General features: G+C 41.2%; 1 protein-coding gene across 1 annotated transcript in view; it reads right to left on the minus strand.

Moving 5' to 3' along the window:
- The window catches only part of EFHC2 (EF-hand domain containing 2), a 57377-nt gene that overhangs the window by 13777 nt on the left and 25409 nt on the right, over positions 1-18191 (minus strand). The window contains exons 8-11 of the mRNA XM_059466425.1: positions 9413-9578; positions 8241-8383; positions 3979-4175; positions 210-343 (exon numbers count right to left, since the gene is read on the minus strand). Coding sequence (XP_059322408.1) covers positions 210-343; positions 3979-4175; positions 8241-8383; positions 9413-9578 — 640 coding nt within the window. The remainder of the gene's footprint in view (positions 1-209; positions 344-3978; positions 4176-8240; positions 8384-9412; positions 9579-18191) is intronic.

An 18191-nucleotide genomic window follows, 5' to 3' on the forward strand; every position in this document is an offset into this window, starting at 1 on the left:
CTTTTCAGCTTACTTGAAACTATCACTTTTTTCTTTTCCTGGAACATGGATTTACTTTCTTTTTCACGCATAATCTCCAAGTAAATGCAAAACAAATCTATGCCATTTCTCAGCTACTGGGCAGAAAGCATCAAAACCCAGTCATGCTTTATACATTTTGGGGGAATGTGCATTTATTCAATATTAAAACCCCAAACCCACTGTCTTACCTGAAAGTGTCATACCCAATCACATTGGTATGCTCAGGGTCAGTAACAGCAAATGCCTTTCTGATTTCTTTGCCACGAGATTCAGTCATGCTCTTCAGTTTGTTGAAGACAGCACAAATATCAGCCATGGGGAACTTAAAAGAGGAAAGTAAGACATGGATTAATAAAGACCTGAAGCACAGGATGCCATCCAGAGGGACCTGTCCAGGCTGGAGAAATGGTCCCATGAGAATTTCAGTAAGACTATCAAGAATATAAACAATTAAAAATCATCAGATCATGCATTCTCAGAAAGTTTGGTGCAGCAGCATAAAAGAAACCACTTTTGTTTGAAACATTGCATTTTTAAAGCAGAAGTAGAAACATTTAAAGTACAGTCCTAATAACTTGGTCCTCATTTTATGTTGGTGCACCTCACTGAATTCTCAAGTCATAAATTTCACCATGTTAAAGCTAATTTTTCACCACTGGTTCCAGAAAGGTCCAACAAATATTCTCATTCATTTTTGGACTACATTGTCTTACATACTCAGAAATAGCACATTGGAATTTCTTTAGGAACCAATTTTACCAATTTTATAAAAATGCTTACATGTATATTTCTTCCTAAATAGACCATTGAAATAAATTTGAACTCAGATTAAACAGAACTCAAGCACTAAGACTTTTAATCTATATTCAGATTGTTGTGTTAGTCCTCTACCAAAGATTTATTTGCTATACCCATTTTTAATATAAAACATAGAAGTATTTAGTCATTAAATTTGGGGAGACTTCAAGTATGATTATCTGCTATGTCTTTATATCTGTCATGCTCTATCTAGCTTAAAAAGCACAATGAACTGCCTGAAAACACTTTTCTCCCATTTCTTCCAACAGCAATTATTTGAAATTTGGTATGACTAGTATTGAGGACCAGGACATAAAAATCAGGCCTCAGCCCCAAATGTGCTGAAGTGTGTCTACACTTTGTAACAGTTCAAAATGCTCTAGAAAAGGGTATTTAAAGTCCCTATGGCACTGCCAGAGCAGTACAAATTGATCCAAGTTTAATTAATACATCGGCTCTTGCAGGTTTTTCTCAGAATTGGAGAAGACAATTTCTGCCTCTGCCAAAAGCCCAGCTGCAGCCCTGGCAGGCAATGCCCTGCAAGGCAGTGGCTTGGAGCAGCTGGACCAGCAATCAAAGAGTTTTAGAGGCAGCAGCTTTTCCAGGCCGCTCTCCAAGATGTTTCTGTTTGGGGCATGAGCACAGAGCCTTCTGCTGCTCAGGCAAGGAACAGGGAGAAAAGACTGAGCAGAAGGGTTCAGAGAGCAGAGTGTTTCAGGATGGACAAAGTGTTCTGAATATTTAAGAGCCTGTTTTCTCTACATTATCAAAACAGCTATTTTTACATTTTTTTCCTAAACTACATATTCCAAACACCTTTAGAGGCATTGAGTGTCCAAGCAGCATGGCAATAATTTCACCAGCTTTCCCCCTTCTCATGTAACTCCTGACATGTTTCTAGTCACAGTCTAGTTTGGTTTGGCTGCCTTGCTTAACTCAGAGGTGATTATGCTGAATTCAATGGAAGTAAAATCCCTTTCTATGTTTGTGCTGCAGCACACAGCAAAGTTAGAACAATTGATACAGTTCAGAGATACTGAATTCCAGTGATGCCTTGTTTGAAAGAGTCCTGCCCAAACCTGAATAATACCAGTAGGACTGTGCACAAAACACCTGTTCTGTTTTCCAAGCAAATCTACACTTTCTAAATAAATATTTTTTTCCCTCAAATTGAAAAGTAAACCAGAAGTGCTGAAAAGTTTTAAGCTAAGTCCTTGAAGTTACTTTCAGTAAAGGTGGCAATCAAAATGACAAGACTCTGTGATTTTTCTCTTCCTTTAACACACAAACAATACAATAAGTATAGTTTTGAAAAAGAAAACTAAAGCTTTCCAACTATCTTAGATGGTTTCAAACAAATTTTCAATATTCACCTGCACCATGATTACCAATCAAAATTTCATCTAAATCAGCATATGCCTATAGAACTGTGGTCAAAATTTCCATTAAAATTTCCATGAAAAAAATTACATACAGATTTCTTTTACCAGTTTTAGAAAACATACTGATGTGTTCTGCTGGAAGGAAATCTCTTGTCTGTTCAGAAGGAAAATTATTTGTTTTCTAATTTTAGAAACAACTAAAAAATAGCCATATTTATATTGTTACCCCCTTTTTCTAAACAATCTTCCAGCTCTGATCTTCTCTAGTAATTGCTGAAGTTGATGTGATTTGAGTATGTCATCCCCTGATGAACTGAGGCAAACTTGTGGAGCTCTAGTCAAACGATGTGAGTGAAGCACCTACCTCTGGGAGAATCATTTTTTTTTTCCTACCAGCTGCATGAAAACATTAATTGTGCAAAGAACCTTTCAAAATTCACTTTCAGGACATATTTTCAGTGTTGCTTCTTCACATTTTGCAGATTTTATTTTGATATTATACATTCATTCAATCTGGAGAACTAAAGTCTCACCCATTTGATCAAGGACAATCAATGCAAACAACATTCCAAAGAACATTTACAATCTAAAGATGAGCTCTGAATTTTGGAGAAAAGGTTTGGTTTTGATTCTACCAGGAGGAGAAACCATTCAGCAGGAAGTAAACACACTGGATTGCATTTTTGAGGTTTCAGCTCTGTATGTTACAGTTTAAGCTTTTAGCAGTCTTAGCATTTTACATCCACAAGCATTTTGCAGATCTTCCTCATTGTTCCAGGGAAGGCAGATGGTGCTAATCCACATTAATTTACAAAAAAAAATCACCATTCCACTAAAGTGTAAAGCAGCAGAGACACCCCAGCTCCCAATTTATTGCTCTCCCCTCTGAAGGCAACAAGAAAAGACACTGTAAGCTTGAATTCCTGAATGGGATATGAATTTCTAATAATACAAGGTTTTGGCAGAAAATGTGTATGAATGCAAAAAATCAAATTAGGACATAAAATAGCCTCATCAGTAAGACTAAATTGGAAGTGTCCACATCTTGAGTACTGAACACTGTTCCAGTCTCCACATCTCACAGTTACTTTGCAGGACAGACTAAAAAGGGTGAGACTCTTACCTGCACAGGATTAGGCTGAGGGGGAAGAATGTCTTAGATTTACAAAATTATAAAGGTGGTGCATAAGGTGAATGGGATCTTCCCCAAACCTCAGAACAGTATAACTGGCCTTGAAACTAGTGGGAGACTGGTTATAAACAGATAAAAGATACTTCTTTTTTCAGATATTTGTTTTTCATAGCAGGCAGTGAGCTTTTCAACCTACTGCCACAGAAAGTTGTGGAAACTGACAGTATCTGTAGGTTCAGCAAGAGTTAGATCAGCTCAGGGACAAGAGGTTCATGAAGAGCCTCAAGAAGGAATAGGCAGGGATATCCCTTGTCACAAACCCTAATGCAGAATGAGTGGGTTCTAAGGAAAGGGAAAGGGAAAGGGAAAGGGAAAGGGAAAGGGAAAGGGAAAGGGAAAGGGAAAGGGAAAGGGAAAGGGAAAGGGAAAGGGAAAGGGAAAGGGAAAGGGAAAGGAAAAGGGAATGGACAGTAAAGAGTGGCCAAACTTGCATGCACTCACAGCTGCCATCCCTTAAATCCATTGCTAGACAGAGAGCACTGGGCTGTGAGCCTTGGGTGAGGAAACAGGATAAATAATTCTGAAAACTATATGGATAAACCACAGTCCTGAGAGACAACAGAAATTAACAAGAGCCTGCTTCACCTCATTTGCATTCTTCTCCATGTAGTTGAACGTGTATTCATCAGCATCCACCAAAAGAAAGTTGTGACCATGGAAACAAAGTCTGGCTCCAACAAACAGATCCTGAGCCTGGTAGTATTCAGATGGCTCACTCTTAAAGAGTTCCTGCCCAGGCTTCTTAATGCGACTTCTTTCCAGGAACTTCCCACCAGCTATCCCTATGGGAGTAGAATTAAAAATAATTAATTATGGCTTTACTTGGGAAAAAAACCACACACACACAGAAAACCTGCAAGCCATCAGCAAAAAGACACCCCAAACTAGATTATTTGTATTTAAATACCACATTTTGTGCTCCAGTTTCCTGTGTCAGAACACTCTCTTCCCCTTCCTCTCACTGCTAAAAGGACTGTCTCTGCCAGTGTCCACAGCAACAGTGACATTGAGCACATTCTGTGACATGTCTCATTTGAATGCCTGCCAAACACCTTCCCTGCTTTGCTTTTCTTTAAAACAGGACAGAAATGTGCCTCTTCAAACTGTTCCCATAACCCTGTCGCCAGCCTTGGAACTGGCCCTTGAGAAAGCTAAGTTCCAAACACTAAGATGCAGGCAATTAAACTGTTAAAAGCAGAAAAAGGAAAATAAAAATCACAACTTAAGAGAGCCCTGTCCTACAAAGATTGTGAATTCTAATGTATCTTAATTGTAACTTCCTTTAAAGGGCTTTTGAAATGTTTTAAAGATGTAGGAGTGACATGATACTGTCTTCCACACATTGTTCTGCCAATGCAATTTACCTGTGATCTGCTCTTTGCTTTGTGAGGTGGGGATGCCACATAGTTCCTTTTCACAGTATAATGATTTTATTTGTGTCACTAGAAACTGCACAAGGTGCTCAAGGGTGGGTAAGATGCTGAAAGGAACATTTCTCTTTCCTGTATTAACTTCTGGTGTACCACAGGAACTACATTACATGTACTAAGCTTTCTGGAAAACCTTATGTCACACGTTTAGTTTCACTGGGATATGTGCCCTACAACAACTCTGGGGTTTGCTTCCTGTTGATATTTCAGCTTCCAAAAGCCAAAAATCTTCCTTTAGTAACATTTAATAGTGCCTTAATACCAGGTACTGATGCAAGTCCAGTAAAAGGCTGATGAACAGTGTAATCAAATGGCTTTTATAGTCAAAATTATAAATGAGTGTGAAACCCAAACTACTTATTAAACCATAGTTTGGAGCAGATGTCTGTCTTAATTGCTTTATTAGCACCACAAAAGACAAAAAAAACTCTCCACTATGGTAATTATCAGATCTTGCTTGAATCAAAAAACAATTCAAATCACTAATGTGACTCTAATGTTAACACATTCCTTTTCACCCAGCTATAAAAACAAATAAGAAATTTTTAGGTTATATAATCCTGGCAACTGTTTTTAATATTTAATAGGTCTCTGTAAGATTGGAAATTCACTCTTGCCTCTCTATTTCCCTGCAATTGTGCACTTATATTGGAAACCCACTTCTGTCCCATAATGGTTTTTTAAATGTTACAGGTTAATACATTACAAGTGGTATAAAGAAAAATGACTGAAAATATCTCATTAAGTTAGAGATTTTACACTGAAACCTGATAAGGAGTTTTGATAGAAATCTACAAAAGCCAGGCTCAAAGCACAAAATAAACACCACCACCAAAGACCCTATTCCATTAAGATCAGATCAGAGTTTGCAGGTGTTTGTACAGCTGTTGGCTGGGTCTTACACTGAGTAAAAAAGGGGTTGTGATCTTCTTCATGGGGAGCCAAAGTTCTCAGGCTTTGATCCCCATCTCAAGAAGTGCTTCAAGATGTCCAGCCCTGTGAATTTCATAGAGTTTCAGTGTTACTAATATTACAGTGAAGTAGTTCTCTGAAACCTTCAGATTGCTGAAATGAGAAAACTGAGAGCAACTTACTACTTCCCCTTTAGGACTGGGATTTGAAGTATTGGGATTTGAAGCATTACTTGCCAACTTGTACCAGTTAATGTAAATAAAAAGGTAAAATTTCAGCGCTCTGAACCTGTGCACAAAAGGGATGGCCAGGTTGTAATTCTGGATGTCTTACTCCTTTTTCTTAGCCACTATTACCTGACCTCTAAAAAACCTTCCCATTCTTAACATTGAAGAAACTTATTCACTATTCCTTCAGACATGGCTAAAATGAGGGAGGGATAGTGAGAGAAAAGAAGTAGAAAGAAAAGGAAGGAGGGAACAAACAAACTTGTGCAGACCCAGGCCTCTTTCCAACTGCTGCTCTACCTCCTCCACCACATTCATTGCTTCTTCGATGCTGTTCTCACTAAATTCTCCAGTGGCCAGTTCTCAGCCATATCCTTTCATTTCACCTTTCTACCACCTCTAAAAGTCAGCTACTCCATCCATTTTAACAACCCAGGGAAGTTAAAAGTCCACTTACAGACACATGCCTTTCATATGAGCCTTGAAGCATTTGTTACTATTAGTGGGCAAATTTGCCCATTTATTTGACCAGCAATTTTCAATGTACTCCCAGATGAAATCCCAGCACATATTCTCATTCCAAAATAAAAGGAAGGCAGGCAGCAATCTCTGGCCTGGCACTCATGCTGCTGATGGCTTGACCAGCTGACCACAACTGATCTGCAGTGTGTGGTTTGACTCTTCTCTGGGTGCTGCAGGACAAATCTGGAGTCACAGCTATTATTACTGTGTGTTCAAGGCTCTCTGGGGCCTTGTCTGGTTGAAATGGTGCAAAGGAGAACTAGAAGTGACTGAACAGGCAGTACACATGCTTAGGGTCCAAGATTCAAACTGTTCCCTGGACTTCTTCAATTTAACAGTGCAGCTGTACCTTTAGCACCCTTTATGTCTCTGGACATAAAAAATGCCAATCAGACATGTCATTCAGTTGTGGAGAACTGAGCTGCTCTTGAGCCTCACAGCAGCATTACATATTAAATATATGTACATAAGTGTGTGTGTGCATTTAGCTGCAACAAAAGAAGTTGCATAAGTTTTAGGCCACTGGATCCCAGAAGTGAGTAAAGTATTGATAAGAAGACACTGCTGCCATAAAAGTGCTAAATCTTGATGCTGTAGTGGAGCAGGATTAACTGGGAATACTCATCCAAGTCCCAAGCAGGTACTCTACAACTTATCAAAACAAATCTCAGAGAATTGCTCATATTTTAGCTGGGGTTGAGGTCCCTATTTATGCACTCATAATATAGCTGTATACAAGCAGAGATGCCATCAGAGGTTCTCTGGATTGAAAAGGCACTTCTGGAGGTTAACTGCTCTGAAACTGTTGCTGAAGATGTTTAGTGGGCTTCACAGAAATACACTCATCTCTCCACCAGGGTCATGCTCAGCCAAAGCTCCCCCATCTCTCTGAACTACAGAATGACTTCCTGACATCCTTCCCACTGCTGTCTCCTTCCATCCAGCCACAAGAAAGTTCAGGGAAATAAAAAGATGCTTGAAAATAACAAAACCCTTCATATCCTCAGCTGGAGGCAGCCTAAAACAGACAATAGAGGCCAAAAGAATTTAAACACAACAACATTTGGTGAGCATGCTCCAGCAATAGGATAAATGTGGTCAAGGAACCAAGAAGTAACAAAGCATTTATTTGTCACTTCAGTACTGTCAGTTTGGCTCTTGGAATACAATTCAGTATTGTACACAAACACACATCAAGACTCTAGCACAGGGCAATCTTCCCTCTTTAAATGCTCAGCACTCCATGATTAATGGTAAAATGTGTTAGAAAGTGTCCCAGCTGTTTGGCTTTCATGAGCTGCTTCTATACAATGGATGCTATATAGGTTTCATAACACAGTTTTGCAAAACAAAGGATTTAGTCTTTCATTCTTGATATCTTGTATTTCCTGTCTCTATTTATCATCAGTTACAATACTATTCCTGTATGTTATCCACAACAAAAGCAAATGTTTAAAGGTCAGATTTTCAAATTAAAATGTAATAAAAGTTCTAAGGCATTACACTTGCAGTTCCCAAAGGATATTGTGAAGTACTGTCATGCAATGAACAATGTAATCCTGAGTGAAAAAGATCATGAATTACTATGACATCCAGCTAGTAGATAATAATAATACAGCAGGCCTGCTGATGTAATTCCCACTGCATTTAAAAATCCATATCCTGCTCCTGCTGAGTCTGGCCATGATGTTTACTGCAAAGTCCAACCAAATGAGCAGGGGAACTGGGGCTGGTTAGAGACATTGCCACCTCTTACCTGAGTTTCTCTCTGCATATTCAAAAACAGAAATGGTGTCATCACTCAGGAAGTAGGAAATGATGAATTTACGGTCCTTGTCCACGGCGATGTCCGTGATGAGTTTGGCCGCGTAGCGCAGAATGAAGCTGTCCATGCCATACCTAAACAAGCAAAGGAGCAGGTAAGGAATCAAAAACAGAGTGTGAGAAAAGTTTTCACCCCTAAGAGATGCCTTCTCCTAAGTTTTGTAACATACATTAATTGTGTTATTACTGCACCAAGAAGGAAAGTGGCATAAGATTCACTACTTTGTCAAAATCCATTTTCAGCTTAAATTAACAGAACCAGATAGAGTTGGTCAGACAGAAAGGAATAACTTTCACGGGAAAATTACTTCTCTGCCACAGGTCTGGAATTAATTTTTATTCAAGTTGGGTTGCAAATCAAGCCCAAAGTTCCTTTCCAGAAAATTTTTAAAGGAAGAACACATTTAGCTATGTATATTTTCAAAGCAAATTCTGAACAGCAATTCATACAAGGATTATCTCCCACAAATTCAGGTCCACCAGATGACCTTACTAGCTAGATATTTATTAATATATAGCTAGTGTTTTAAATAACTTGCAGTGTTTGTATACACTCTATCAATAAATTCCCAAGCCTTTTTTAACTGCTTTCCTCTTTTAAAAAGATTCTCCAGGTGAATCTGTAACAGGAGACTTTGCTTTTTTGCTTTGGCTTCCACAACTGCTGCCTAATAAATCATTTCATAATGGAAAGTAAAGTGTTAAAGCTTTAGTAGTGCTACAGTAAACTGCATGAAATTCAGCAGATAAAAAAAAATAAGTAAGTATCAGAAAGTCAAACAAAAACAAATCTGTGTTGGTCTGCTGGATCATCCAAAATTCCTGACTAATGCCTGGACTAAGATTTCTGTCAAACTCCCACTGAACACAGCAGAGGGAAGGAGGTAGAGGATGGAAGGGTCATAATATTTGCCTTCTCTAAAGGGAAATTTTACAGAGTTCACAGAAAATTGGAGTACCATTTTCCAGGCCTCATGCACCTGTCCCTTAAAGTCTGATGAGCTGCATACTTTGCTGAAAAAAAATGACATCCCCACATAACATTTATCTCCTTCACAAAAATACATAATTTTAAAAACTGAAATAGTTTTTCACACAAAATACCTGTCTTTCACCAGGAATTGCCTGTAATCCTTATGGGGAGTCTGGATGACCACACCCTTACAGGAGTTCAAAGAATCTTCTTCAGAACCAAATCCATTATAAGGAGGAATAATTTTTTCTGGTTTTGGAGGTGGTGGAGTCTTATACTCAATTGGAGTGAAATCCACTGCAGCAAAGAGAGCAAGACTTATTTGTTACTGGTGTGATGAAGGCATTTTACCAAGCATTTAAACTTCCAATATGAACAGTTATTAGCCTACTTCTGTAACAGCCCACAGATCAAAGTCAAACCAGGACCCCTCCTACTGTTACAGGGTAGAAAAAGACTCCATAGAGCCAACAGCAAAATTATTTCTTCAAGGGTTTCAGGATTTCATCTATAATCTCAAGATGTTTGAAAAATATCATTAAGATACACGGGTAAAAGGAAAGACAAATACAGTTTCAAAATGGGATAAAATAGTAAATTAAAAATTCTAAATTAATTTTTCAGTTTCATCCTTTGAGACAACATGATTAAGTAAATAACTGTCCTATGAGTTTCCTGCCCTATGCTTTTGGCTAGAGGAAAATAAATACATAAATAAATAAAATTTTATTCATTACTTAAAGCAAATATATATTAAAAATCTTTGGTACACTAAAACCAATAACTTTAGCCCACAACTCACTATATCCAGAGTTTTGGGAAGCTTTGTTTTTCCTCATTTTCCCCAGACTCAAGTCTTGTCCTGCAGTGATCAGTGGTCCTGACACAGGACAGCAGGAGCTGTCCTGACCCAGCAGAGGCACATCTGGCCAGGGACCTGCACTCAGTTCCCACAGAGGCACCTCCCAAAAGTGCTGCTTCCCTGATTGTCATTACTCCTCTCTTGCTGAAATTCTTGTCCCATTTGGCCCCTTGCTGCACCCCTGCACTGCCCTTCTGCTGCAGGACAGCTTCCAGTGTGCTCACATAAAACTTCAGAGAGGAGCTCAGTCTGCTGCTTAAATGAGGTTCATGGAAAATGGAAAGGGGAGAGGAAAATAAGGAACTTGCATATGGGAGAAAGCAAATGGGCAGATCTGAGGCAAAAGAAGACAAGAGCCACAGGAACACAGAATAACTCAGGTTGGACAGGACCTTGGGAAGTCTGCTCAGCACAGGATCTGCCTCAGGTCAGAGGAATATAAGAGATAAGAGAACAGTGTATTTCATGGACCCCATTAAATAAAGGGTTTTTTTCCTTTAAAACTTAGCTTTTCTACCCAGAACTGAAGAGAGATGGATAACCTAAACTTGTAGCATGGGTTTCAGTGCAAATAGAGGAGGGTGACAAAACTGCTGGCACTTTGAACACTGAACTGGTTTGTGATTAAAATGTTTTAGGCATGGCTATATCAGAGATCAAAGAACAACACTCCTAAAATCTGACTTGCCTAACAGCAGTGTGAGTTGAAAAATAAAGCAAGCATTCAGATGTCAGAGTTTTCTTCAGCCTGAAAACAATGAGTTCTCCTTTAGCCTTTACCTCTCAGAAGAATATGGTCTGACTCAAAAAGCTGATATTTTCACCTGAATCAGTCAAAAAGGGTTTTGCAAAACCACACCAACATTCTTCTCCATAAAAACTTCATGTGCCCTTTCTGGGACTCAGAAGCAAAAAGGCCAAGCCCAAAGAAAGACCATTCAGAGATCTTCAAAGTAATTTTCACCAAGAAAGAGTATGTGTGTATAAACATGCACCAAAATCACAGACTCATAGGATCATAGACTGGTTTGGGCTGGAAGGGACCTTAAAAATAATCTCATTCCAACCCCCCTTTCATGGGCAGGGACACCTTCCACCAGACCGGGTTGCTCAGAGCTCCATCCAGCCTGGCCTTGAACAACTCCAGGAAATCACAGAATCAATCAGATCATCTGAGATCATCAAGTCCAACCTATGACCAAACACCACCTTGTCAATCAGACCATGGCACTGATTGCCATGTTCTATCTTTCCTTAAAATCCTGGTGGTGACTCCACTGCCTCCCTGGGCAGCCTATTCCCATGTGTAATCCCCCTTTCTGTGAAGAATATCTCCCTAATGTCCAACCTAAACCTCCCCTGGAGCAGCTTTAGACTATGTCCTCTCCTGCTGAGAGGAGAAGAGCTCAAACCCCACCTGGCTCCATCCTTCTTTCAGGGAGTTGTAGGGAGTGATAAGGTCACACCCCCAGCTCCCTCAGTCACTCCTCATAGGACTTGTGCTCCAGACCCTTCCCCAGCTCTGTTGCCCTTCTCTGGATCTGCTCTGGATGGGGCACCTGAGATTTCTCAGGACAATCTGTTCCAGTGCCTCACCCTCACAGCACAGAACTTCCATTTAATATCTAATCTCAGCACACCCTCTTTCAGTGTGAAGCCATTCCCTCTTGTCCTGTAACTCCAGGCCCTTGTATAGTCTCCATTTTTCTTGTCTGTTCTCTTCAGGTACTGAAAGGCCACATTTAGGTCACCTCAAAGCCTTCTGAACTGCCCAGTTCTCCAAGCCATTGCCTATAGGAGAGGTGCTCCTTCCCTCTGATCAGCTTGGTGCCTCCTCTAGACTCCCCAACAGGTCCATGTGCTGGGACCCCAGGGCTGGATGCAGCACTGCAGGTGGGGTCTCAGAAGGGTGGAGCAGAGAGGCAGCATCCTCTGCTGCCCACAGTGCTTTGGATACAGCCCAGCACAGCCCTGACCTCTGGGCTGAGAGGGCACAGGGCCAGGGCACGTCCAGCCCCTCATCCACCAGCACCCCAAGTCCTTCTCTGCCTGGATACTCTGGATCTGCCCATCCCACAGCCTGGATTGATACTGGGGATTGCCCCAGCCCAAGTGCAGCACCTTGAACTTGTTCTCATTAAACCTCATGAGATTCCCATTAAACTGTATGAGATCTCCTATTGTCTAAGCACTGTTAGTGACCAAAACACCACATTTTCACAGCTGCACAGCGTGTGCTTGACACAGGCAATTCCTGATAGCATAAACAGGGAGCCTGTAGATCGGCATAGACAGAGCAGGACGGTAAACCCCAATGCCTGCAGGTGCTGAGCACCGCAGGTAACGCACAGGATCCGCCGGCGAGATTCCTGCTGGATTCTCCGCTGGATTCTCACTGAATTCCCGGCTGGATTCCCGGCTAGATTCCCCCTGGATTCCCACTGAATTCCCGCTGGCTTTCCCACTGGATTCCCACTAAGTTCCCGGCTGGATTCCCGCTGAATTCCCGCTGGCTTTCCCGCTGGATTCCCACTAAGTTCCCGGCTGGATTCCCGCTGAATTCCCGCTGGCTTTCCCGCTGGATTCCCACTGAATTCCCGCTGGATTCCCACTAGACTCCCAGCTAGGCTCCCGCTGGATTCCCACTGAATTCCCGGCTGCATTCCCACTGAATTCCCACTAAATTCCCGGCTAGATTCCCACTAAATTCCCGGCTAGATTCCCACTGAATTCCCGGCTAGACTCCCGCTGGATTCCCCCTGAATTCCCGCTGTCTCTCCCGCGCCGGGAGCGGCTCCGGGAGCGGCGGCTCCGCGCTCCCACAGCGCCACCCGGTGGCGGCGCGGCGGAGGCGGCGCGGGGCTGACGCTGCTCATTAGCCCGAGCGCTCGTTGTTAATTCGGGATTATGGAACGGCGGATTTTGGCTGCCACAGGCCTCGCCTCTTTGCTCAGGTGTCACAGGTCCTGCCAGAAGCACGTACCGGGTACTCTCCTCGGGGCACCAGAGCACCTGCACGGGATCCTGGCTGCAGAGGACAAGAGCTCCTGTGTTTACATGCTGGTCACAGTCTGCATATTCACACTCATGCATAAAGCATTCATTAAGAGTTGCTGAAGCATTTCCCCTTTTGTAAACTTGAGCACACGTGGGTGAAAATTAGATTTATAAACTAGAAGGAAATTGAAAATTAAGAGGAATAATGTTTTGTCCCTGGAGGATGTGTTGAATGCCTCTCAAGTGAAGCTTGGAGTAAGTGAAATCCAAAGGGAAGTTCAGCCTTATAGCCCTTTGGTTCTCATCTCAATGAACTTGTGTCATTCACAGAATCATAGAATTACTAATTTTAGAAAAGACCTCTGAGATCACCCAGCACTGTCAGGTCTACCACTAAACCATGTCCCTAAGTGCCACATCTACACATCTTTTGAACATTTCCAGAGATGGTGACTCCACTCCACTACTTTTCTGGACAGTCTGCCCTAGCTTGACAACCCTTTCAGTCAAGAAATGGTTCCTAATATCTAATATAAACCTCCTCTGAGGCTTTTTCATATTGTCCTGTCACTTGTTTCCCAAGAGACAACCCTCACCTGTCTAGGTTCACTAAAGAGAAAAATACAAACATCCAGCCTTGTGTCACCTATATTTTCTAGGATTTTAAAGGACTACATATTCATATTCTCTCCTGTGACTGAGGAAATTCAGAAAGAAATTGCCATGGAGAAATACGGGTTACAAAACTAGTCAAAAACTAATTTCTGGAACTTGTGAAGAGCCAACTACACTAGCCCAAAACTCATTTCATCTTTGCTCTGCCACACAGCACTAGAGCAGAATCAGACAGACAGGTGGCACTTAGATATAAAATGCACTCTTCTCAGGGTGATCTCTGGTGTTTAAGAAAATTACCTCTGTCCAGTCTGGAAAAGGAATCAATTCTCACTTCTTCCAGGCTGTAACATTTTCAGTGTGAATTTACAGTGGGTAAAGAGTAAAGTGAAAGTCTGGGATTACAAATTTTACTTCCAGAAAGAATAGCACAGGTACTTTTGCCATGCATATTTTCATCCCTTGTTACTGCAGTAACTTGGGGGTTATTTCACCTTGTTTATCAAACATGGGCCACATACTTGTAGATTTCTCACAACTTCAAAACCTGAGTGAGACTGGAACAAGCACTGGCAACAGCAAGAAACAAAACAGCTCCAGCCACATCTTTAGCATATAAACAATTGGAAGACAGCAAAGCCTTCTTAGTAAGAAAAACTAAATTTCTCACAAAGAATTTGTTGCCAGAGAGGCAGCATTAAACCAGCTTGAATGAACTTCTCAGCTTTCAATTTCAATATATATTCTGAGATTTTGGTATAGAGTGTGAGATTACCTTCTGCCCTCATTGAAGAACTGCAGGAAAACCCTCATGTGTTAGATAAGACCATATTTCAAGGAAGAGCCAAGTGTTACATACTTTGGATGAGAATGATAACTACACTGAATATCAGGGTACAGAAGCAGGAAAGAAATTCAACTTCAGAGGAAGAGGACAGGCACCTCTGAGCAATAAAGCCAGAAACAGGAAAGAGAAAAAAAGAGGTGGTGATAACCTGGGGAGAGGGCAGTGAGCATAGTGTTCTCTATACATCAGAGATGTATGACAAACAGCTGGGACTTTCTAGTGATAGTCTGATTCACAACTGAGGTAAGAAGTAAAATAAGAAGGCAAAAACCCCCATGTCTACCAAAAAAACCAACCATGTCCACCTTTTACGTGCAGGAATAAAGAAAACCTAGTGCTCACAGAACTGTCCATGCAGCTGATTCAAAGAAAACCTCCATTTACAGTCTTACTTCTTAACAATTATTACAGTTACCTGGGCAAAAAAAGGAATCTGTACATGCACAAGTACATTTAGAAGCTGCTGCTCAGTCTCCACCACGTGTAGTGCAGAGGTTAAACACCAGAGACACTGACCTCTGCCGAGCCCAGTGAAAATTGGCAGCAGGCTGCGGTGCCCCGCGGAGGGAAAGCAGGGAGCCAGCTGCTCTCCCGATCTCCAGGAGCAGCTGCTGGCCAGCAGCACAGAGCCCTGCCCCGGCAGCGGGTCAGGGCCGGAGCCTGAGAAATGAGGGGGTGGGAGGGGTGGAGAGCCGGCACAGGAGAGGGATTGCAGGGTGCTCTGAAAAGCCTCAGCAGCAAGGCTTGGGAGGTGCTGGGACAGGGAAGAAAAAGCTGTAGGAAACCAGATTTTCCTGGTTTTGTTCCATCTTGAGTAATGTGTTATTTAAGAAAGAATACTTTCTACTCTGTGCTAAGATATTGTATTAAGTGAGAAGGACAAGGACCAGCTTTCCCCACTGTACATCAGCCTGTTTTCCATTTCAGCAGGGTGACCACAACACCCACGTGGCTACCGAGTCTTTTTCTCCACCTCTGAGGCTGCACTAGCAAGTCTGGACAGATAATTCACACATTAATGCATTTTTTCTTGCATTCCTAGTACTTCTAGGTGACAGTAATGTCATCAGCTTCCTACTGAAGAGCATTAGCTACATTCATCAATGGAGAAACTCTGCTTCTCACAAACATATTAAAGTAGGGAAACCCCACATTAGAAATATATCACTTTCTTCAAGAGAAATCTAAACTACTCTTCATTCTCCTAAAAGGCAAATTCTGTGGGCAAGCAGCTTGTGCTGAAACTGCAGACAAAAATAAATGTCAGCTTCTCTAATGGCTTTGGCAGAAGAGTATAAATTGAAGGGGAGTAATATAAAAACACAATAACAAAACAGTTGGATTGGTGCCATGAGGTGCTGAGTAGTGTGCCTTGATGTAAGAACTAATTTATCCACTTGCTTACTCTTGCTCAAGTAAATGGTCTCCCTGGACTGGAACTGCAATTAAGTCAGTTCCAGTTTTAATTGGATGGGAGTGGAATTCTGAGCACTTTGTGGGACTGAGCCCACTGAGAGTACCTTGTACATCTACAGACACACACAAAATGTGTAAATCACTAAAAGGTGAACATTCTCTAGTTCTCTCTAAAAACCTGCTTTTAAGCCAAAACCTACCCTGATTCTACTCCTGGTCCCTTCCAGTTAAAAAGTCATACCTACATTTTTTCAATCCTTGTGGGGAAAGCAGGAAAAGAAAAGAAATTTTACAGCCAAGGGTGTGAATCCCTTAGCTCTAAGAAAGTATTGTCTGTGAACAAGACAGGTTGCATCAAGATGGATGGTTTTCCATGTCAGCCAGAGTCTCTGCCATCATATATCCTTAAAGGTATGTGTAAAGCACTTCCCTGTTTCCCAAAGGTCTCAGCTAGAGCACATCATTGTGTGTTTTGTGTCAACAAGGCAGAGAAACTGGAGAGAGCACTGAGAAAAATTATCACAGATAGAAAAGAATGGACTATAAAGAAAGACTAAAATGTTTTCCCTTAGCAGCAAATGGCCTGGGATGGGGGCAGGGGAGTAAGGTTTTGTATTGGAATCTTGTACAGATATGTACAAGGTTATTAAAAGAGAGTACTGAGCAGTTGCTCCCCATGTCCAACAGAGATAAGAGAAAAAATTTGCTCTCTCAGTTTACACAAACCAGCTTCAGAGTAGTTTTTAAGCAGCATTTTAAACTATGAGGTTAGGACAAGATACCTCAGGAGGCAAAGAAATCTCCTTTACTGCAGAACAGGAACAGACTAGACCACCTACAGTTCTCTAGAATTCTGCACATCAGCAACTTCTGCATTCCCCTAACTTGCTAACCACCTAACTTTCAACATCCAGAGACATAAGCAGTAATTACTGAGCCAGCATTAGGGAGGGGAAGGGCCTTTGCATTTGTGTGTCACTTGGTTGTTTGATCCAGGATGGTCAGCTGCATTTCATTTATTGCCTGCCCTGAGTAAGAAATCCCCACTCTCTGTTTGGGATAATTTGCTCAGACAGAGGATATTGCTGCCAAAAAGCAGCAGTGGTCTTGGCTGAAAAAATTCCCAGAGCAGAACCCCCTATTTTGCATCTCTAGAGTAAATTTTGCTATTATTACAGGTAATATCATGGTTATTGAATGTGGCTTCCTTACACACTGGCAAGATCAGGATTACTTTGGTACAGACATGCCAGGGTATTATTGAAAAAGTCCTAATGAGAAATATTTTGCCAAATAATAAATCTAGTGTTAGAATGGCAATGCTACACCATTTAATTCCCCCAATGCAGCAAAGATCTGATACACACACATCTATCTGACCACAAGGTAACAGAAATAGTCTGCTCAGGTGTTTTATTTCACAGTGGCAGCGAAAGGCCACAGCAGCATTCTTCCAACCATCTCTGAATGCTCAGCTATATTTATTGAATGAATAAACTGCCAGAAAATAACGAAGTCATTTTTGCAGGAAGATGTCCATGATGGAACCATTAGCAAGTCTGACTGGAGACACTCAAAGACAGATAAATGAAAGCCCCTATTGTTATTCATTTCCAAAATGCTTTTCCATAATGGACATAGTTGCTAAATGTTTCCAGAATTTAGTACTGAAATTTCACAAGATACACACTCTAATGGTCCAGAATACACAAAACTGCATTGTAAAAACCAATGATGTGACAGACTAAAACTGTCATGTCAGAAAATCTTATTATGTGAGGATTCTAACATCCATATAAAATGAAATTTAAGGGGGAATAATTGAGCTCATTCTACTTACCCACTTACTACATGCTCTTCATTATTTTCTGACTGCAAACAGCTATTGGAAGGGGAGGGGGAAGGAGAAAAGAAGAAATGCCAGTCTATCCATATGACTGTTTTGTCACTGTAGTTTTCAAATAGAGGCATTAGGAGCAGAAGACATACATTATATGCTAGTTTTCAAGGGAGCAATGTATTACCTGCAAAATTACTGCTTTGCTGCTAACAGCCTACAACAGATTGTTATTGCTAAAGGTTTTAATGAACATGTTTTGTCAGTAATAAAATTTGAAGACAGCTCTGCTAAATTTGGAAGTATAGAAATGCTCATAAGGAAAGGATAATGATC

Source organism: Ammospiza nelsoni, chromosome 2, assembly GCF_027579445.1.
Source record: "Ammospiza nelsoni isolate bAmmNel1 chromosome 2, bAmmNel1.pri, whole genome shotgun sequence".
Lineage (NCBI taxonomy): Eukaryota > Metazoa > Chordata > Aves > Passeriformes > Passerellidae > Ammospiza > Ammospiza nelsoni.